General features: G+C 34.0%; 2 protein-coding genes across 9 annotated transcripts; both read left to right on the top strand.

Annotated features, from left to right (window-relative positions):
• Positions 1-3,661: 3,661 nt before the first annotated feature.
• LOC100781715 (phosphatidylinositol 4-kinase beta 1) lies at positions 3,662-16,106 on the top strand. 7 transcript variants are annotated; one of them, XR_005891181.1, is made up of 17 exons: positions 3,662-5,808; positions 6,252-6,419; positions 6,571-6,619; positions 7,924-8,056; positions 8,163-8,649; positions 9,270-9,350; positions 9,432-9,551; positions 11,069-11,138; positions 12,088-12,185; positions 12,270-12,374; positions 13,075-13,128; positions 13,287-13,430; positions 13,538-13,591; positions 13,809-13,883; positions 14,835-14,864; positions 15,122-15,205; positions 15,284-15,318. XR_005891181.1 is itself a non-coding variant. In XM_006578727.4 (16 exons), exons 1-16 carry the CDS (start codon positions 4,333-4,335, stop codon positions 15,383-15,385), a joined length of 3,297 nt encoding a protein of 1,098 aa, XP_006578790.1. In that variant the 5' UTR covers positions 3,664-4,332; the 3' UTR covers positions 15,386-16,106. The 7 variants fall into 7 exon arrangements, 5 of the variants coding, with proteins under 5 accessions (XP_040870875.1, XP_040870878.1, XP_040870876.1 ...); XR_005891180.1 differs by having other exon boundaries at positions 14,830-14,864; XM_006578727.4 differs by lacking the exon at positions 14,835-14,864 and having other exon boundaries at positions 3,664-5,808; positions 6,255-6,419; positions 15,284-16,106.
• A 1,501-nt stretch (positions 16,107-17,607) lies between these two features.
• On the top strand, positions 17,608-21,988 carry LOC100781170 (NAC domain-containing protein 82). Of its 2 annotated transcripts, XM_003523180.5 has the most exons (5): positions 17,608-17,850; positions 17,944-18,413; positions 18,516-18,793; positions 19,330-20,076; positions 21,524-21,988. In XM_003523180.5, the coding sequence occupies exons 2-5, from the start codon at positions 18,260-18,262 to the stop codon at positions 21,794-21,796; spliced, it is 1,452 nt and encodes a 483-aa protein (XP_003523228.1). In that variant the 5' UTR covers positions 17,608-17,850; positions 17,944-18,259; the 3' UTR covers positions 21,797-21,988. The 2 variants fall into 2 exon arrangements, with proteins under 2 accessions (XP_003523228.1, XP_040870900.1); XM_041014966.1 differs by having other exon boundaries at positions 17,690-17,850; positions 17,944-18,793.
• Positions 21,989-22,793: the final 805 nt, after the last annotated feature.

The raw sequence follows: 22,793 nt of genomic DNA, 5'->3' as shown, positions 1-22,793 counted from the left end.
ACATTAACATAAAAATCACCAAATTCTTTGTACTTAAATCGCTTTCTTATTCCCTTATATGTAGAGAGGATTAAAAAAACTATTATTCTATATATTGGCATTGATAATATGTTTGATGGGGGTTTCATAGTTGATACAACTCCATCTTTAATTAAAGGTGGTTGGTTAGCGACTTTGATGCATAAATATTCTCGAGCTTCTTTCACAAAGTCGTTGGTGTTGTCTCCTTCAACACACTGTATTTTATCTCAGGAGCAAGGACTAACCGAATTGTGATCACAACCCTTCTTTGGATCTTAGTCCACTCATTTCCTTTATAGAAGTCAAGCTTTCATTTTCTAATGTTTGATCAAGACCTCGTTGCACCAAAAGGTCTTCAATAATACTTTGTCAAATCATAAAATTTATTTTTTCATCAAACAACAATATCTTGAACCTTTGTGTGCTTCTGGCCATAGCTCTAATACCACTGTTGGATCAGCATTCTCACAAATAAAATTACTCACACCCACAAAGGATTGTGAGAACACAACAAAGATTACACCATAAAAAAATTAATAACAAATATAAGAATTTAACGTGATTCGGCATCTCTTGCCTACGTCCATAGAATTGTCTCAAAAAGTATTTCATTGTCACAAAAATGATTATAAGATTGTAACACACCCTAAATAGTGTATCACTCTACAAACCCTAGTACCTCACTCAATAATTACAACACTCTCACTCAAAAACATTTTTATCTCAACAAAGTGACTTTATTTTATAATCTTTCTTCTCACATACTCTCTTCATACTTTCTTAATTAACTCCTAAATTATATTAAATTGTTTCTCTTGAGTAAAGCTTTTGAAAATATATTTTTAAGTTAATATAATAGATTTTTCCGTGCCTTTAATCAATTATTTTGATATTATCTTTACTTTTTAATTTTTTTAACAATATAATATTAATTATTTCATTCTGTTAAACAATTAGAAATGAAACAAAATCTTTCGTTTTTTTATTTCCGTACTGCACTAGGGAAAAAAAGAGAGGCCATAATCAATTATTTAGAGGACATAATCAGATGTCGTTTTTTACTCTTAATTTTTTTTTTGTAACCTCTGATAATGGATTATGCATGTCTGAATCTCACTTTTTTTTATGTTTAAAATTATTTGTAATGGGCCCTAAAGTATATGACTTGTTTCTTAAATTAAATTAGATCTAAAGAAACATGGCTAATTAGGTTTTCCCAAACATACATAAGAGGGATAAAAAACAATTTATCATATTTTCATTGGGTCAACCCATTGTTTCATTCATCTTAGATCATTATCTTTTACCGTTTGTGCCAACATATAATTTTTAAATTCATTTTTTCCTCTCCTTTCTTCCAATCAAGAATGCCTCATCGTCATGTGTTGCGACTTTACAAAAAGATTTAGAATTATAAATCAACAATAATTGAACACATTGTCGATAAGAGAAAAAATAAGTAATAATAATTCTCGTTGGTCACGTTGCAAAATATAACTACAAGTTTATCGGAAAAAACATAAAATACTATCTTCACATCAAAAGTAAGTAGACACAAATGATTAATATATTGAATTAAGGTTAAATTATTTAGATAATTTTCAAGTTTAATTTTTAACAAAAATAAATTTTTTTATCCGATTTTACTTATTTTTCTATAAACTTTAGATTAATCATCATCATTTTTCTTGATAAATTTGAAGGTTAAGAAAAAAATATATATAATGCTACAATCACACCAGATAAACGGTTTCTTTTTTATGAAAACACCAACAAAATCGTTTGTACAAGTTTTTTTTTTTAATGTTGCTGAAAATATAAGCAATGATTTTTAAAAGTATTTATTGGTAGTTCTTGCTTTTTGTTTTTAAGATTACCGTTTTTTTTCAATTACATCCACATCCAGACAATAATTGGTTGGTTTAAGTAATGGTCTAAATATTTCGGTCACGGTTTTGTAAGCGTTTTTTTTTTTTACAGAAGTTTTATAAGGGTTATTAAAAAGTAAAACTGATAGGAGAATGCATTTTCTTTTTTATAGATTACACTATGTTTCACAATCATGTCATGTTGGAGCTAAATAAAATGATTAAGGATGACAAAATTTTCATTATGAGTATTTAATATAACAGTTGCATACTTAGAACTAGTCACGGATCGAAAAATTAGTTATTAAGAACAAAAAAATAATACATAATATTTTCATAGAAAAGTATTATAATTTTTTTATAAAATATATACATGATCTTTATAAAAACTTCAATTTATTTAATTTTTTTTATCTCTTATAACTTTCTACATTTATTTTAATAAAATATTTTTGAAGGCAATATCTATTTTTTATGGAGATAAAAATTTATTCAATATATGTTAAGTAATAAGTATGTATAAACAAATGTTTGTTTGTTATTATTGTGTTGTCGTTATTGTTATTGTTTAATTATAATATATTAACAATTCAAAGGTATTTTTATTATCATTTAATTATAAATTATTGAGATTAGTATTATTCAAGCCAAATATTCTAAAATGTCCCCACATTAATTTTAAATTAAAAGAATGAAAGATAAAAAAAACATGTCTTAAAGAAGAAAGATCAAGTTATTCCAATAAAATTACTATTTATCCTCGTCATATTTTTTATATCTAACGATTATAATAATTAGCTATTAGATTTTAAAAAATAAATTATAAAAATAAAGAATAACTATTTTAAAGTCAGTTTTAAAGTAATTTGATTTCTCTTTTATATTAAAAGAAATTTAGCTAACCTTCTCAATACACTTAAGCAATTGAAGCCCAAATTTTGAATTAATTATTATTTTTTAATTTCTATTCAATGATTGCATCATCACTAACATAAAAAACCAAGTTATAAAAAAATGTGTCTTGTCACTACAAATGGTAAGCACTTGATATGATTACTTAAATTGGTAGGTACATTTTTTTTGTGTAAGAGAGATAGCAATAGCCCACAGTTCAACAAACATAATAGAGCAAATGCCCCCACAAGTCGCAAGACTACCATTAGCAAAGGGAACCATGACAATTCAACTTGTATTCATTTATCAAAGGAGGCTCCCATCTCATAACCAAGATGATAGTTCTAATGATGTTACAAACATTAGCAGGTAATTCAGAATACTACTTTTCAAAATTCCATCCCCCAGAGAAAAAAATCCAACACCTTGTCCAGAAAATGTTATTCACTCAAGAAAATGGACCATCATATAGTCAGAATTCTGTAAAAATATCATTTTTCACACACTAAGTACATGAGTTTGATTCATTCTCTTGAGTCAATAAGATCTTCAACCCATTGATACGATACAAATTTGTTAGTTCTATTTGTCATTCATCAATAATAAATAATTAAGTGCGTTTATTTTTTAATAATTTGTATTCACAGTTACATAATATATATAATATGTAATAAAAATAGATTTTTTAAAAATATTTATTATATTAAATCATAAAACTATTTTAAAGTAGTTTAAAGTTTAATAAAATATACTATATTTAAACACTTTCAACCTTAAGCACCAAAAAAATACTTTCACACTTTTTTTATTATTATTATCGAGGAATAAATACTTTCACACTCAACATATGAACAAAGAGCCCCCTCATTTTCGTAAGCTTCACTTCAATTGGGAATGGAGGGAAACAATTTAGTGCCCCACGACCTTAGGAATAAGGAGTGTGCATGTTACAGTTAAGCGCAATTTAGCATTTTCCCCCCTTTTTTAAGATTTTTTATTTTTATTCTTTTTAATTAATAATTCGTACCTCTCCTTTGTCGTTCTCTCCGTATCAAAGAAAGAAACGACGACAACCACCACCACCGCATCATTGCCACCGTAATCGCCACGACCAAAACGCCGTCGTTAAGAACAGCGCGTGGAGATTCATTGTGGCATGCGATTCAATTCCACGCACTCGTGCAGTTAGCGCCAGATTCACATTTCACGCAACTTAAATACCTTCATTTCCTCCAATTGAAGATTCGTTGCGATTTTAGGGGGGAAATTCCCCGATTGTACCTGCTACAGTTTCAATTTTCGGTGCATTGATTAACTTTTATCACGAAAAGGCTTGGATTGTGTGCTGTGTCGTTTTCCTGATTGATGCAAGGGTTTCTCGGAATTTGCTGCAGACCCCCGATGAGGGTGGAGATTTTGATTTGTGTGAGGAATATGGTTTTCCGGGAAGGTTTTAGGGATTTGTAGGGTTTAAGTATGCTGTAGCTGGTGATCTAATTGAAATCAGGGTGTTTTCCCCTTGGGGGGGAATGATTATGGTAGGTTGAGAATGGTGAGGCTTTTAGGATTGAGTCGTGGAGAGGTTGACGAACCCAGGGAAATTGCTTCCAAGTCCAATTTGACAAGTGAGTCCAGTGAAAATGGGTGGCTCATCAGGTTCTTTGACTCATCGTTCTTCTGTGAGTGGATTGCTGTTAGCTACTTGTACAAGCATGATCACGCCGGGGTGCGTGATTATCTCTGTAATAGAATGTACACACTTCCCTTGCAGGGGATTGAGAGTTATTTGTTCCAAGTGTGTTACATGATGATACACAAACCGAGCCCATCTTTGGATAAGTTTGTCATAGACATTTGCTCCAAGTCGCTTAAGATTGCTTTGAAGGTGCAATGGTTCTTGTTGGCGGAACTTGAGGACTCTGATGATAATGAAGGGATTAGTAGGGTTCAGGAGAAGTGCCAGATTGCAGCCACCTTGATGGGTGAGTGGCAACCCTTGATATGGCCTCAAAGTACACCTGCAAGTCCTGGGGGCAAGAACCAAGTTTTGAATAAGATTTTGTCATCGAAACAGCGATTGTTGTCTCTAACATCTTCACCGCCTCCTCACAGGTCTTTGTCTTTCTCACCTTCTTCAGGAAACAATTTGCAGGAGGATGGTAGTCCGCAGTCTCCTGAGGAAAACAAGTTATTTAAGAAATTTATGCCGGGTCCAAAGGTTAGAGATGCTTTGCTTTTTAGGAAGTCGGTGGCAAAAGATGATGATGACTCTGAAAAGGATGGTTTTTTGAAGAGGCTTTTAAGAGATAGCAAAGGTGATGATGAGTTCGGTCAGAAGATTCGTGATGCTTTTCTCTTCCGTAAGTCATCTGAGAAATATGACGAAGATTCTGAAAAGGACAATATCTTAAAAAGGCTCTTGAGGGATGGTAGAGGGGATGATCTAGAATCTGAAAAGGATGGTTTCTTTAGGAGGCTCTTGAGAGACAGTAAAGCTGAGGATGAGGATTTGGCCTCAAGTTCAGAGGGATTTTTTAAGAGATTGTTTCGTGATAGCAAGAATGATTCTGATGATAAAACAAACACTAAGACAATGGAGGATGAAGAAAAAGAGGGTTTTTTTCGAAAGCTTTTCAGAGAGAAGTTTGAGGATAAGAAGGATGGGAATGATGAAGGAGATATAGCAAATTCTGAAGAGAAATGTGCAAAGCCTGCTGAAGAGGATGAAAAAGAAGGGTTTTTCCGGAAATTCTTTAAGGATAAGTTTGACGACAAGAAAGATACAAATGACAAAATTGATGATGGTACAACCAATGTTGAGGAAGAAGAGCCTTCTGATTTTTCTTTGTTTAAAAGAATTTTTCGTGTTCACCCTGAAGATGGTAAAAGTAGTTCAGCCAATGAAAACAACGGTGGGTTGTTTGAAAGTAGTCCAGGTACAGAGAATTTTTTCCGCAAATTATTTAGAGACCGTGACCGATCAATTGAAGATTCAGAGCTATTGGGATCGAAAAAGCAGAAAGAGGTAAGTTGAGTATTTATTAACAATTAGCATTTAGTTTATTTGTGTATTGGTTGAATGTAAACCTGAAATTCGTGAATACAATATATGTTAAGGCACACCAAATTTTTTTTTCCAACTATATAAATGGCTTAATGCCACTATGACATGATACAAATCCATTTTAAAGTATCCATCTAGATTTCAACAGTGGTTACATTTTTAACAACCAAATTATTGGCTACCTGCGCACTCTTATTAATAACAGTCATATTATGATCATGAATAAATGACATATTATGCACATGATTGATGCATGAGAGATGATTGTAGTTGTCGGTTAGAGTTAGAACTTAGAAGGGTGATATTAGTATTAATGCATCCTGAACTCTGTTTTCATATTCTTCATATTTTTGCTGGCTTTAATATTAATTATGTTCATGGCAATTTCCCATATATCACCAAAGCAGCGACATCAGAAAACGGGAACAAAGCCCCCACTTCCAATTAATCCATCACAGTTCCGGAAAGGAGCTTACCATGAGTCTTTGGATTTTGTGCTCACATTATGCGATACATCATTTGGGTTAGTGGATGTATTTCCAGTTGAAGATCGCAAACATGCCCTGCATGAGGTTATTTCCTTACATTTTTCTTTGTTGCTTTCTTTATCTAATTGACATGGTTAGAGATGGAAATATGTATGTATTTATAATATATAGTTTATAATCTGTTTCATTCTATTGCTTCTGACACAAACATTCTTTGTTATTCCTGCGTTTCAAGTCGCTTGCAGAGATCAATATACATTTAACAGAGTCTCAGAATACTGGAGGTACTCCTTAACTCTTAATGGTAGTATCTTAGTGATGTTAATTGGACTCAATGGATTCCACTATTTTGTCATGTGTTTCATCTAAACAATTACATGTTATTGCGAGAGAGTTGTCTGAAATTTTTTTGAGGCAGTAATACCTCCTTTCAAGGTGAAGGATCAAAGAGGTTACATGTTTAATTTTCTTCCTTGCTTCAAATATCACTATGATAAATCAAGCAGATAGGCAGTGTTTTTCTTTTTATGTGGTGAAGAAAATGGTGAAAATTTCCATACATCTATCATCTCTCTTGGAGTAGTTAATGTATGAAAGCTACCATTTTGGTGTTTATTAGGAGCCCATTTCTTAGAGGAACCAGTGATATACATTTTTCTGTTATGTACTGGAAATAGTTGTCTCTTATAGTTTTTACTTGCTATGTTTGGACTTTGGATTGGTGGAAAGGAGTGAAATGGAATGGAACGGTACTAAGTTCCATTGTTAGAATTTTATAAAATAGGATGGCATGGAGCAGAACATGATGTAATGCATTCTATTTTTCTTTCCCTCCAATTTGGGGGATAGTGGGATATAGAGTGAAAGCATTTTCTGTTTCACAATGAAAATATCCTAACAATGGAATGGTAACTTTGTTCCATTTTGTTCCTCAGCCTTGGAGGCTGTAAAGATCCCTTGGGAGGCTTAAAAGACCCTTTGCATGGCATTGAAATTTATTTCCTCAGCCTCAGACTAGGTGTCTCTAGAGAGAAATTTTGTGCCCAGTTTCCTGTGCCGTGGCATTGCAATTACAACACCTTGGCATTGAATATTTAAAGAGTAACCCAGGCTTTAAATTCAAATTCAATATGCTATGACATCAAGTCTTCATTGCCAGGCTTATGGCATTGGATCTTGCTTCCTCCCTTTTCTTTGATAATTAGCTTTCTTGAACCCCAATAGCAAGTATTAAATTCAAAGCATTAATGGTCTAAGTTATGATAAAGAAAATACTAACAAAATAACTAGAAAGTAAAAATTAAAGCAAGCAAACAAATACAATAACTAATGAAAACTTGGACAAAAGGTAATTACTAAGTATGAAATGCCATCTTTGAACCTAATTATCATATGCAAAATGACAAAATATCTAACTTACCATATTCCGTTCCACTCAATCACTCACCATTAGATATCCAAACGTTACCTAAAAATATGCACTTTTTGGTGCATCAATTTTGTTCACTGCATTCCCTTTGCTAGTTTGCTTGCTGCTTTCATTTATCCTCATGCTTGTATATGAATGTTGTTTTTTCTATATTCCTAGGAGTTTGTTTTCCGTTGGGAAAGGGCATGTACTGTGTGCTTCATATACCTGAAGATGAAGCTGTTCTCTTGAATTCTAGGGAGAAGGCACCCTACCTGATTTGTGTTGAAGTATTGAGATGTGAAATGCCAAGGTATTACTTGGATAATAATCCTCATGCGTTGTAGAAAATAGTGCACTTAGTAAAATGCAAACCATATTTCTGATATATTGCCCTTCCTGCAAAACATTTGTTATAGCCATTCCAAGGAGACATCTAGTTCTCAGAAACTTTCAAAAGGTGGAATTCCTTTGGCAAATGGAGATGCTTTCTTGCAAAAACCACCTCCCTGGGCATATCCCTTATGGACAGCACAAGAAGCATATCGCAATAGCAATGATAGAATGTCCAGATTAACTGCTGAGGCTATCGACCAGGCAATGACCCATGCGTCTGACACAAAAGTCAAATTTGTTAGTGTAAATCTTTCTGTGGAAGCACAATTACATGGTCGCCCAGAGAGAACTGAAGCAGATCTATGTGGTGGCTATCGATATCCTGCTTCAACCTACAGAGATGGTATACAAGAAGTGGCAAGGTCAGGACATGACAGTAATATGGAGTGGGTGCGGGTAGTGTTGAAAGCTGATCCTGGGGTTAGAATGGAAGATATTGAGGATCAAGCACCAAGACGGCGGAAGGAACATCGTCGTGTTCCAAGTACAGTGGCTATAGAGGAAGTAAAGGTGAGCCTGTGTGTCGTTTAGTGATATCGATGCTACTATCCTATTACATGATAGTATAATCAAGAACTTGAAACATTAAACTATGCTCACATGCAGGACCCGGGTTATTGGTATTATCCAATTGTATGGGTTATGTATAGTCATACTGTTCATTGAAAGATCACCATGACTTGTAGTGTGTTTAGAGATTATTTCAATGATCAATCATATGAAATAAGTTATATGTTTAAATATGTTGGTGAGAAGTAGTTTTAAATAATCTATTTTGTTTGGATTGTCTAAAATAATGTTTTTTTATTGTAAAATTAAAAAAAAGGACGCGTAGTTATTTGTATGTATTTAAATTAATCAATTGTTTGATAAAATGGAAAAGCAAAGTTAGTTAGAAAATAATCTGTTAGCTTTTAATCTTAATCTCCAAATTATTGCTTATTTAAAAAACATTTTTCTTTATAATAGTAATAATCTAAGATATAATATAATTTTCACCAATATTACCAAACAAGAGAGAACAAGATTATAAGCATATATCTTTTGAGAAATTGATTGTTCATGTCTTTATTTGGGATTTCCCGGTTCATATTACTATTTACTTTTTGCTAACATATTAGATATGCTAGGCTGCGGCAGCAAAGGGAGAAGCACCCCTTGGACTCCCTTTGAAAGGTGCTGGTCAAGATTCATCAGATGCACCACCAAGGGTAAGACAATATTGATGCAACTACAGTTTTGTTTAGCCTTAGAAATATGAAGTTTATACATGACATGATTCCTCCAAACAGGCTAATGGAATTATCCCCAAAGCTAGTGATGCCTTGTCTGGTGAACTTTGGGAGGTGAAGAAAGAGAGGATACGTAAGGCTTCTATCCATGGGAATTTACCTGGTTGGGACTTGCGATCTGTAAGTATATTTATCAATCCAAGAATTTGCTTTATATGTCATTATTTTGGAATGTCATGAAGATCTAAATTTAATAAAATAAAAATGGAATACACACACACACACACTAATTTTTTATTGGCACTATATATCCAAGTCAGAAAATAATGTTTTGCATTGTAATTATGTACGGATTATCATTTCTAGCAAGGTTGAGGACAGTGTTGTTAAAAAGCCACTACAGTGGTGCTATTGCATTGCAGAATTGCTCAGATCTGCGATTGCAATTGTGGCTGCTAATGGTGTTGTGGTTGTGGCATGTGTCCTGCATCCTCTTGTCATCTTTGGCAAGTCTCCAGCTAATTGAACTTTTGAGTTAACATTATGCCAATTTTTATTGGCGTACAACTTAATTTTTTATACATATAATAGATATATATGATGTATTTCAACTGCTTTGTGACTTCTGCAATTTGTCTGTGACGCTATACACTAGATGATATAGTGGATTATTGGCTTTTTTGCCATTTTTTGTGATTCACATTTGCTAACATTGGTTGAGGATTTTGTACTGTTAATCATATTTTTATAAATCCTTCTCTGAAAAATATTGCAGTCAATGTAATTTTTAAAATATTGAAACCTTTTTTTCCCTAAAATTCTTGATTTCCCTTGAGCAAATTATTAGGTTTGAGTCTTGTGTACGGAATAATCTTTGCTTGGAGAGCTAACCCCCACCATGCTGTGAATGTTCTCAGCTTGAACTTGATAGCTTCCTATGGAGGATACTTGTGATCCTAGACCAAATAAATGGTTTGTAAAATTTGATTTAGCATTATCAATGAAAGAATAATCTGAAAGAATATTCTATGGCTGTGCTACTGTCAGAAAGTACAACACAATTTATTGGAAACATTGTGTTTTGGGTTTAGAGTTCTGCTCCTCTGCAGTAGAATCATGCAGTATTCAGTGTGATAAACTATTTATTAACCTCAATAAGCAAATAGTTATGCACTTTATCATGCCAAATCCATCCTTTGTTTAAATTTAGTTTACCAATTTGGTGATAAGGTGCTTGATTAATTGATTATTTACTTATATGGACTGACAAATGATCTACTGCACCACATACTGCATGGTTTCACTACAAAGAACTCAGTTTGACACTGAAGACTCTTGTTAGGACAATGGGCTAACCTTGAAAATGTTTTCTATATATTGTCATCAATGAAATATTTCCTTCAGTCTTTGTGTTTTGTTATAGATTGTGACATCTGTTTTACTCATATTATGACAGAATTCACATAATAGAGTCAGAAATGAGAGTATATATTTAGCAAACAAGACCTTGTTTTTTTCTAATTTGTTGAAAGCTGCGCTATCATATTCATGTATTTATATATCATTATGGTTTTGTAAAGCATAAATTATAATCAGTTTTTGTTCTAGATGAGTTATTTGTTTATTCTGTTTGAGGATGCATGCTTTAAGATCACAAATCTTTTGAGCATGATAGCACAATTTCCCCTTTGACATAGGTTATTGTAAAGAGTGGGGATGATTGTAGGCAGGAGCATCTGGCAGTTCAACTTATTTCACACTTCTATGGTAGGTGGTCTCTTTCAGACTTTTCCTTTGCCCCCTCATATTCAGAGCTTAACAATTCTTGTTCCAATGTTGTTCATAGTGGTGCAAATAATTTTGTTTTCCATAACAATAATATCTATTTATGATTACGGTCATAGAAGATGTTTCTTATGTTTCCCTGGACCCTGCATAGTGATTGCTTTATAGCACCAGGGTGCCTTTTTTAGATTAAATTCCTTTTTTAATAAATGTTGGTTTATAATTTGCTTATGCATTCATATATTGAGTATGAACTGGATGACAGAAGTGTGATATTTTTAGGTTAAAAATGGGTTCACATGTGTATGTTCTTCTGAGTTCTGATAACCTGGTATTTCATTGGTTATGCCTTCTGCATTCGCTATGAGCATGGCATGAGTTGTGAATGGACCTTGGGATGTAGGGAAGATAAAGGGGAATGTGAAAATGTCTAAACAATAAAATGCATTTTGAGCTATTCTTTCATTTCCTTTCTATTCACTTGCCTTTCTGGATCCAAAGCAAGCCTTTTTTGTAAAGCAGCCGAGCATGTTTTACTTCTGAATTTTCATTCGCTTTCCATTTCACTGTTTTTTAAACGGGAAATCAGGCCAACACAAATCATGAAAGATCCTATTCGTCTCAGAACAAATGTATGTTTTTGTTATCTCTGTTTAAGTTCCATCTTGAATGTGAACATTGAGATGACACGTTGAATCTGCTTGGTTATAGTTTTCAATGCAGTAGTTGTGAATTGAAGTGAAAGTATGTAAAAGCAAGAATGTAATTATCTAGTGAACAGATAGGATGCACCTAAGATTTATTGATGGGGCATGATTGAATCTTGTTTTACTATATTCTGATACCAGATGAGATTACCCTAGTAGGATGCAGCAGACTCTTCTCTGTGTTTCTTGTCATGTTGCTTACTATCATTACATTTTGATGCCAGATATTTTCCAAGAAGCTGGCCTACCTCTCTGGCTGCGCCCATATGAAGTGTTATGTACTTCTTCTTACACTGCTCTTATTGAAACAATTCCAGATACGGTGATTCCATGGTTACATGTTTCAAATTTATTAAAAATCTACATTCTTTGTCGTTACTAACTATTAAATGTGTATGATTTGTAGGCTTCTGTACATTCTATCAAGAGTCGATATCCCAACATCTCAAGTTTACGTGAATTTTTCATTGCCAAATACCAAGAAAATTCTCCGAGTTTTAAACTTGCCCAGGTAATGTAAAACATTGACATAAAGAAAATAGCTGAATAGAAATATGTTTATAATGGTTGTTTATTTTCCTATCACTTTATTTGAGGAGGATTTCTTGTCCTTCTTTGTGACAAGATCCCAACCCACCTCATGACCCATTACCAATACATAGTCTAAATACCAAATTATAATTCAACCTAGAAAACCTGGCCACATAAAAAGATTCCAAAGTACTAACATTGCATAAATGCATAGTTTAACATATGTACATCTTTGTTCTAAAAAGGTTTCTACCGAAATCTGGCATAATCTCTGAAATCCCATATTTATGACACATGGCAAGCATCCCAAAACAAAATCACATTTATGTTATTAACCAATTGTATTCGTTTTTTCTCCTTCTCCTAGGTACTCCTGTCTGGGATGTACTATAGTAAGTTTTCTTTCAGTACATTCACTAGCAAAATGCAATGTACTGTGATTTGCTACTTCTTCTACCCCATCTCCACTTCCTTTATTTCTGGCATAATCTAGTGTGATTTCTTGCAGGTTTTGAATTTAAAGGGTTATCCCCCCACTCCCCTTTTTCTTTTGAATGTTTTCCTTTCATCATTTAATAAACTTGTTATATGGTGAAGAATACCTTTATTTTATGTTAAAAATAGAGAAGATAATATCATTTGATACAATTTGATGATTTGTTTACATGATTTTGTTTCAGAGGAACTTCGTTGAAAGTATGGCCGGATATTCCCTGGTTTGCTACCTTCTGCAGGTGTGAAACATCTCACTGTGCACATGCATGCATTTTCTATAACTGGTGCATTAGTTGCTTAAATTGCAATTCAAATCATATTATTTTACTGTTTATTGTTATTGAGGGAATGAAGGTTTTCTACCCACTTCTCTTTTTTCTGTTTTTATTTAATCCAGGTGAAGGATAGGCATAATGGGAACCTCTTAATGGATGAAGAAGGCCATATTATACATATTGATTTTGGCTTCATGCTTTCTAATTCACCTGGTGGTGTTAATTTTGAAAGTGCACCTTTCAAATTAACCCGAGAGCTTCTTGAGGTAAAATTGAGATAGTTTATCGGTACCATTTTTGAGTATCCAGTTGATCATTTAGACATCTACTAGCTTTTCTCAATACAATAACGGAAATAATGTGATCGTGCCAGGTCATGGATTCGGATGCTGAGGGCATTCCAAGCGAGTTCTTTGATTATTTCAAGGTAATATACTCGTGTGGCCTATGGATTGTTAAGATTATTTTATTTAAATCTAATCTTAACCATCCATTTTAATTGTATGGTCAAGATTTACTCCTCACGCCCTCATCTCTCACCTGATAAAAGTCATATATATATATATATATATGTATGGTTTTTGCTTTTCTTGGCTCTAAATTTGTCTGGTGCTCTGTCTCATCTTTCATCTCCTGTAATCCAGGTTTTATGCATTCAAGGCTTCCTTACTTGCCGTAAACATGCTGAGCGTATTATTCTTCTTGTTGAGATGTTGCAGGTAATGCAAATATTAGCTCCCTACTGTGGCCCACAGTCGTCCATTATGTACCCTGCCTCTGTTCATTGTTTGGTTGTGATTATTTCCAATTTCTCATAAGAGAACATCAGGCTGTGTTGTGGCCTAACTTTCCTATGCCACCTCCATTTTTAGTTATTGGACACCATTGCTAGCTGTTTAATGTTCAGTGACCAGTCCAACTTACCTATTTCATGATGGATGTTTATGTCTTTTCCTTCTTTAATCTTTATATGCATAGTGTATTGTATTTCCAATCAGTGGAATGCTCACATAGCAAATTCCTTTAAAACTTGTAGCTTTTTAAATCTTGTGAAGCATTTTGTTTGTTGATTTTGAAATTGGTGGGAGACTGTGACGAGCCTGTTTTCATTTTAAGATAGTTAAGACAATCTCTAATGATATATTATGCCTAGAACCAATTAATAAACAATTAATATCAATAGAAGATGTAGAAATTTGTGATAGAGGATGACAATCAAAACAAGCAATTCTCAGTAAATGGTGGATCCGTGATATCCAGCATGACTGTTAGCCCATTGAATAACCATAGTTGTTTTAGATAACAGGCAGTGTATACAAAATTGATGAGGTTGCGATTTTCTCTAGAGCATGTCTGAAAATAGTTTGCTGTGTCCTCGGAAATGTAGTGTCCTCTGGAAGGAAAGAGCAACCTATTTTTAATTAATCATTTTGTGCAAAAGGTTACTCTATGGACCCGTTGTATTGTGCTTTTTTTTAATAAAAAAAGTAAAGTTATTTTTAATTAAATAGATGTTTAAAACATTATAATATTATATAAGTATTTTTTAATAAAAAAGGCAAAAGCCTAAAACATAGTTGTTTTAGTATTTTTCTTTGAAGTTAAAAATAGCTATTTCTAAACAGTGGCTCCAAAAGTTGGATCACAGATCGCTTTTTTTTGCAGCTTAGACAACGGGCCCTACATTTGTTTGATTAGAGGTTAGAGAAATAGAGGTTTGAGGTTTCCATTTTTCCCTGCCTTTTTAGATGCTTGATTGTAGCCTCATCTTATAACATGATCCGGAGTTTCACCTATTTTAACTGACCTTTGGTATTCTTGAGACTCAATTGTGCGTGTACATTTGTGGGTCTCTTATTGTTATTATGCATGTGGATGGGCATGCGAGGAGAAAATCAGGAAATACTTTCCCATTCATGCTAGATATTCTCAGCTAATATTCTAATGTTGGTATCAGGACTCTGGATTCCCCTGCTTCAAAGGTGGTCCACGGACAATACAGAACCTTAGAAAGCGCTTCCATCTCAATTTAACAGAAGAGGTTTCAATACTAATATTAGTTACTCTCTTAACTGTAATTTTTTTTGCCTGTTTGCTACATTTTTTTCTTTCTTGGCAGCAATGTGTATCTTTGGTGCTTTCCCTCATTAGCAGTAGCCTGGATGCATGGCGGACACGGCAGTATGATTATTACCAGAGGGTTTTGAATGGGATATTGTGAAATAGTTTGTCAATGGTGATCGTTTGCTTGTTCCCTTTTGACTAAGCTTGCACGGTGATTGTTCATCAATTAGTATTTTGCCTTTACAAGTCATTTGAAGATGGTTGGTTCACTGTGTGTTATGGCTTTGGAGTTTTTGTGAGAAGTAAGAATTAAAAGGTGGCAGTGTGCATTGTCTATTCTCCTGGAGTAGTGTGAGGAAGATTCTGACTCGCAAAAGTACTTCAACAGTCTGAGGCTAAATTTACTTGAGCCGAGTCTTTTTGATTTTTCCATCCCTGTTTCTTGTGAATGGAGCTCTGCTACCTGGAGAAATTGCATTAGCCTCCCAAATGCTGAGTTAGTGCAAATTGTACAGTGATTTTAGCGGGAGTACGGACCAGATTCATGTTGGCTGTGAATATGAGTATTGTATAAACTGTTTGATTCATCAAAGTCTTGGGGTTGCGATGCACTGCTGAGCATATACTGACATGGTACCTTCTTGGATATCTGTTATCATGGGCAGACCTCCAGAATTGGCAAACTGCTCTGTTATTTTTTCTGATCTCAGCTGATCTATGGTGTCTGTCTTCCCAAAGTTGATTCTTCCATGCTTAAACTGGAAAATTGTTATTAAAATTCTTTGAAAATGTTTGATTGTATCATGTGTAATCGATCCTGTTTACTTTTCACGGTGAAATTTGTTCACCTTCATATCTATCATAAAGTTTTGGTGGCATGGTGTCTGGAGCCAGTTTTTACTTTTCCTTAATCATAATAATGTCTTTACAACTCTTGATTTTACAAAGCATGCTATTTTTGGAGGAATTATATTTGTTCAACATTTGTAATATTATTATAACTTAAAAAAACAAATTCTTTATGTTAATTATGACATATGTTGGCCTTTGAAATCCACCTAAACTAAATAGAAACGTTTTAGCCTAATATTGTCAAGTAAACATTAATTAATTAATATAAATATAATAAGAATCTTAAGGGAGAGATAGATATATTAGATGATGAAGTCCATTTAAATCTCTTGATTTTTCAAGGTCCTCAATGTCTCTAATATCTTGTCAATGTCTCTATGTCTCTATGATTAAACTCTCCAACTTCTTAAAGTTCTCCAAAACAGTCCTCCTCGTTCCCTACAAATTTGTTTCAAATCCTTTTTTTATGAGTCCGTTTTAATCATAACCTATGTTTTCCTTAATATCCCTCAACTTCAATTTAACAGACTTGACAAAGGTTTTTTAAAAAGGTGTTTATGGGTGCAAAGCAACTCAAAATTTCTAGAAGAAAAAAAATCCTTCCTTTGTTGTGCTATTCAACAGCTTAATATTAATAATGGCTTCCTTAATGAACTTCTAATAAAGAGCTCTACATGATCTAATCCCATGGTTTTGAAGTACTTGACAAATCTCTAGTTTGCAAGCTTCATAAGGTTATAAATGGGATGAAGCTATCTTTCAAGGCTCCTCGAGTGTTTTGCTAGTACTTTGTGTATTAGCTTTAAATCATGCAAGTTATTATTTTTTATTTTTTTTATCATTTTCACTGCCTCATTGACTCGATTACTAGTTTTATTTTTATAAACAACTTTTCCAAACATTAAAACATAACAGGATTTAGAAATAAAAAAAGTCATATAAAGACTTTTTTAATCGTTTTACATTGTTTTTTCTAAATTCATATATTTTAATTTGAAAAAAATGAATTGTAACAAAAGAAGAAAAAATTAATGAGTTATTTGAAGACTTTTTTTTATTGTTTTTATTTTATTTATTTTCTAAATCCGTATGTTTTAATATGTAAAAAATGAATTATTGAAATTTAAGATAAATAATTTAACTCTAATTTAATACAAAGAATTATTTGTAAAAAAGGTAGAATTTAAGGATTAATTAGAATGAAATTAAAGTTCAATGCAAAAACATTAGAATTTAATGATCAATTGCAAGGAAAATTAAAGACCATTGTATCTATTTACAAACATAATAAAATTTAAAGATTAATTAGAATAAAATTAAACTTTGTGTAAAAAAGGATAAAATTTAGGGGGATTAAGTACTCTTTTTCCTTATATTAAAACTTACTTCATGTAAATTTTATTTAATAATAAAAAACATATTCTAAAATAAAAATAAAAATATGTTAATGGGCTAATGATATTCCTTTTTGTGTTAACCATATTTTTGAGAATAATAATAGAATAGCTTGAGAAATGAAATTCACTCTGGCGCGTGGCTCTTCGTAGTTCCTACTTCCTATGTCGTTCACAGGAAGATTGAACAAAGAAACCCCTCACCCAAGAAACAATTTAGTAATTTTATAGTTTAATTTAAAATATAATAAAACTCGATATATATATAGATATAAATAAGAACCTCCCCTGAATAGGTCAGAGTCCGCTAGTCCAAAATCGCCAAAGCTTGAAATCTGATTGCGGCGTCTCGCGCTTCCTTCTTCCACCTTCCCCGGTAAGAATGACCTAATAATCACTGTGAACCCTAACCCCTTTTTTCTGTTTTTCTGAATGATTTCTGAGATGAACTGAATTCGATATGTGTTAGGGTTTCACTGTGCCGATGACTTTTCTTCTGAGAAAGAGATCGTCATCCATCGCGTGCCTTCGTTTTCCCTTCATGAACCGGGGCAGGCTTTGGCGTTCTTGGAACTTCTTCTTCCGCCACTGGACTTGACCCTACCCCCCCCCAATTAGGGTTATCTATTTCTTCCATTTTTTTTCCTTAGAAAAAAAAAACCCGTTTCTTCTTCTCTCGCTGCCGACGAGTCTTCTTTCTCTTCGAATCTTTCTGGCTGCTACATTCTGAAGCACTTCATATTTCGGTTTTTCATTTTCATTTTTATTTTTTTTTTATTATCTGGATGGCCAAACCAAAAATGCCAGGGTTTCGGTTTCAACCCACTGACGTTGAGCTGATTGAGTATTTTCTGAAGAGGAAGGTTCGGGGTAAGAAATTCCCTTCCGAAATAATTGCTGAACTTGACTTGTACAAGTTTGCTCCGTGGGACCTCCCAGGTTTGCATTTGCACTCGTTTCATGGAGTACTCTACTGTTTTTTTTTTTGTTTTTTTTTGTGTGTGTGTTTTAATGAGGTTTCGTTTGTTGTTTGTGTTGCAGATATGTCTTTGCTCAAGAATGGGGATTTGAATTGGTACTTCTTTTGCCCTCGGGGAAAGAAGTATTCGACTGGTGGGAGGTTGAATCGGGCCACGGAGGCTGGGTATTGGAAGACTACTGGGAAGGATAGAGCAATTGAACACAATAATAGAGTTGTGGGGATGATAAAAACACTGGTTTTTCACACTGGTAGAGCCCCTAAGGGAGATCGAACTGATTGGGTTATGCATGAATTTAGACTTGATGACAAGGTGCTGGCTGATGAAGGCGTATTGCAGGTAAACAACTTTGACTGAACAAGCAAGTGTGAGTTTTGTAGTGTTTGTGACTGGATTTCTAGTATAGTTGCTACTTCATTGCCCTCTGTTTCACTAGAAAGGCATTTTGCAGGCAAGCAACTTTGTGGAAGTATATGTGAGTGTTGTAGGGTTTGTGACTGTGAGGATGTTAATATAGTTGTTGCTATTATCTTCCTCTATTACATTACAGTAGAAGAGATGCAGAGATACTATTGTTGGATATGCATAAATGCATGGTAGAATTGTGTCTTTTCATGTTAAACTTTATCCTTTTAGCTGATTTATGGCCGTTGATATACTTTGCATGTGCTTAATTTATATGGTATGGAATGACAAGCTTTGTTTGTTATCTTGTTACTGTGCATTTGTCTAATATAGCATCCCTTCCTGCTTTCCGAGTTTGGTTTGTTGACTTTTTTTATATTCTCTACTCTCTAGTTTTGTGGTTGTTCTGCCAGTGAATTCTTCTTGTAAATTTATTTAATTGTTCTACTGGTTTGTTATATGTATTGTAGGACTCCTATGTGATTTGTAGGGTGTACCAAAAGGAGGGTCCTGGTCCTAGGAATGGTGCACAATATGGTAAACCATATGAGGAGAAAGAGTGGGAAACAGATGAGGAAATTGATTCTGTACAATCTGCCCCTGTTGCTGCTGTTTGTGCACCTGTTCCTATACAACCTAGTGAAAGCCATATTTCAGTTGCTAATTACATCCATCCCTCTACAAGTGGATGTGCTGGATTGACCTCTGTATCATGTGTATCAGAATTGATGCCATCTTGCTCGACACATCCTTCAGCACCTAGCAATCCAGTTGGCACTGTATCATGTGTATCAGAATTGATTCCCTCTTGCTCGGAACCACATCATTTGCCATCAAACAATCAAGTTGGCTCTGTTTCATGTGTTTCAGAATTCATGCCCTCTTGCTCGGCACATCCTTCAGCACCAAACAGTCAAGTTGGCTCTGTTTCACGTGTTTCAGAATTCATGCCATCTTGCTCGGCACATCCTTCAGCACCAAACTGTCAAGTTGGCTCTGTGTCATCTGCATCAGAATTGATGCCCTCATTCTCAGACCATCCTTCAGCACCAAGCAATCAAGTTGGCTCTGTATCTTGTGTACCAGAATTGATGACCTCTTGCTCAGCACATCCTTCAGCTCCAAATAATCAAGTTGACAATGACATTCTATCTTTGCTTGATTGTTTCTTTGAAGATGATGACACATTGGCTGTGAAAGAAAACAACAGAATTGAGGTGTGCAATCTATTTTTGTTATTTGTATTTATGCATTTATTGTGAGAAAATCTTGGCATGATTGTTTCTATTTTTATGGATGTTGTCAGATGCTCCCCAATTTTGGTAGCATCTGATTTTATCTGTCAAAAGTGTCAACTGTTTTCTTTTTCCTTTTTGTTTTTGTTTTTAGCTCCTCATAACCTTGTTCTTAGTAGATATCTTTGAAATTATTGTGTGTACAACATCCTGTTCTGACTTCCTTTGTCTTTTATTTACCAACTCACATGTTGCTTTAGAAAGGAAAGAAATACGGCGGATGGAAATAGGAAAGAGTGCAATGGGGAAGAGGGAAATAAAGAAGAAATAGTGTGGATTTTTGGGTTGTTTAGTTTGAAAGAAATAGAAGTGAAATTGAGAAGAAATAATATTGGAATTTCTTGACTTGTTTGTTTTACTATGGAAAGAGAAGAGAGAAATGAAATTAAAACTATATTACCCCTTAACACTAACACTCAACACAAACTCACATAATCAAAATTCCTACTAAGAAAATTGATTATCACCAATGGAAATTGATTTCCCAGTCATCAAGATGCAAAAATTGATTATAAAACTATACAATTGATTATCTGATATATAAGAGTACAAAAATTGATTTTTCAGTTTTTGATGTAATCAATGAAGGATATATATGTGAGTTTGTTTCCCCTCTTCCTCTCCCTCCTCATGAAACAACTTCAATTTCATACATCCCCTCTATTTCCTCTCCCTCTCAATTTCCCTAATATTTCCCCTTTTCCAAACACATCATTAGTGTTGTATTTTGTTCAATACAAGTCTGAGTTTAAGCATAAAGGATTTAGGGAATGCTACATTCTATTGTTGTTGACATTGCACTAGTTGACATTTGAGGATCTTCCCTTCCCCTCTCCCTCTCAGAAGACTCGCAAACCAGTGGCTAGTTTTCAAAGAAATGAGAAGCTGACAATATTGCAATCTTCCCTGCTTTGTTTCTTCATGGAGGGTGGGGCTTTAGTTTATATTACATTTTGACCAATTTTATTTAGCTCATTGTAGCTTCCTGTGAGGCATATAAGCATGTTTGACTATCCTTTATAAAGTGGAAGGAATAGCTAGGTAAGCATCCTCTGTAATAAGGGTAGTTATGAACCCTGTAGACCATCTTCATGGAGGTGGCGAAGGGAGGGCCCCAGTTATCACTATTCCCTTTTCTACTTCTTCCAAGTGCAAGAAAACCCCAAGGAGTTGCTGGTTGTTTAACAGCTGAAGCTACTAATCATGATGTTGGAGTATATATATTTTATTTCAATTTTATCTATTTGTAAACTTATTCCAAGATCTTTTCGTTAGATTTTAACCTTGTAATATATACAAGAAATCTGTTCCATGCTTGCTTTATCTTCTCTCTCCTATTTATGCTAATTCTGTGATTATGGGATGACAGAACATTGATGATCCTGATCAGGCAAACAATGCCGATGGTGCACTGTGTTCAGATCCAAATGCTATTTTTGAGGAGTTAGGAGACCTTAACAGCTTGGTTGGATTGGGTGAAGGCAGTTTTTCCTGTGGCCAGAAAAATGAATATACTACAAGCGAAATGCTTTATACTGTTGATATATTCGGGTCTTGTGACCATGACTTCTTGGAGTTGCTTGACCTAGAGACACCGCAGCTCTGGCTGAATAAACATGGAAGTGGTAGCCAAGATAAGTAAGGCTAAAAAATTGAGGGAAGTATCACAGCAAATTGATTGAACTATAGCCCCAAGTACCTAACCTTGATTAGAATAAACAAAGGATTCTCTTCCTGTTCTTCATTTAAAAACCATCATGGCACCAGTTACTTCGCATCATATCAACTGACAAGAATGTTGATTAAAATCTAGTGATGTTCTTTGATTGTGTTATGTTTGATTAAAATCTAATTATGCTGGAAGTTGTTCCCAAATCTACGTTGATTGCATTTTTTGCCAGAAGATTCATTAATCTGTAGTGCAATGTGAAAATGGTATTAGTTAGGGAGATTTTTGTTGGGGAGGGGGATTGACTGATTTGAAAATTCAAATTGATTTTTTTCTTATTGTTCTACGTTTTGGGTAAAAGGAAAGAAGGGGGCCAAGTCCAAATTAAAACACTATTACTCAAAACCTAAAAGGACATTGGAGCCCCATTAGCATAATCAAAGCAAATTGACATGAGGCTCGAGGTGTGTCCCTGTTTACTCCCCACCTTATTTTGTTATTTTTATAAATAATTTTTTTTTGTCGGAATAAGTCTTGATGTAATGGAAGAGAGATGTTTGAGGAGGTCGGGGTGAGTGTGGTGTGGAGTGGAGAATGTGAGGGGTGCAAGGGAAAAGATATAATAGGAATTTCATAAAAAAGACATAAGTTGTGATGGGAAGATGAAAAAGGTGTGGAAAATCATTTCCCTTAACAATAGGGGGAGGGGTGGAAAAAAATGTGCAAACCCAGTCTTTGATTGCCTTAGAAAAAATGTTTTGATCAGAAGAAAATTGGTTGTCCTTTATTTTGATTAGAAGAAAAGTGTTTTTATTTAAATGAAATTATATATATTAAATACGATATTCTTTATTTTTTATTATTATTTAAATAACTCTTCGTAATAAGGATTTCTCAAACCATGCTATAGGATAATACCTATTCTCGGAAGTAGCCTTTATAATTTGGTGCTTTACGTATTGTTCGAAGA

The sequence above is a fragment of the Glycine max genome, chromosome 4, assembly GCF_000004515.6.
Source record: "Glycine max cultivar Williams 82 chromosome 4, Glycine_max_v4.0, whole genome shotgun sequence".
In the NCBI taxonomy this organism is placed as follows: Eukaryota; Viridiplantae; Streptophyta; class Magnoliopsida; order Fabales; family Fabaceae; genus Glycine; species Glycine max.
This window is presented reverse-complemented; position numbering and strand designations above follow the sequence as displayed.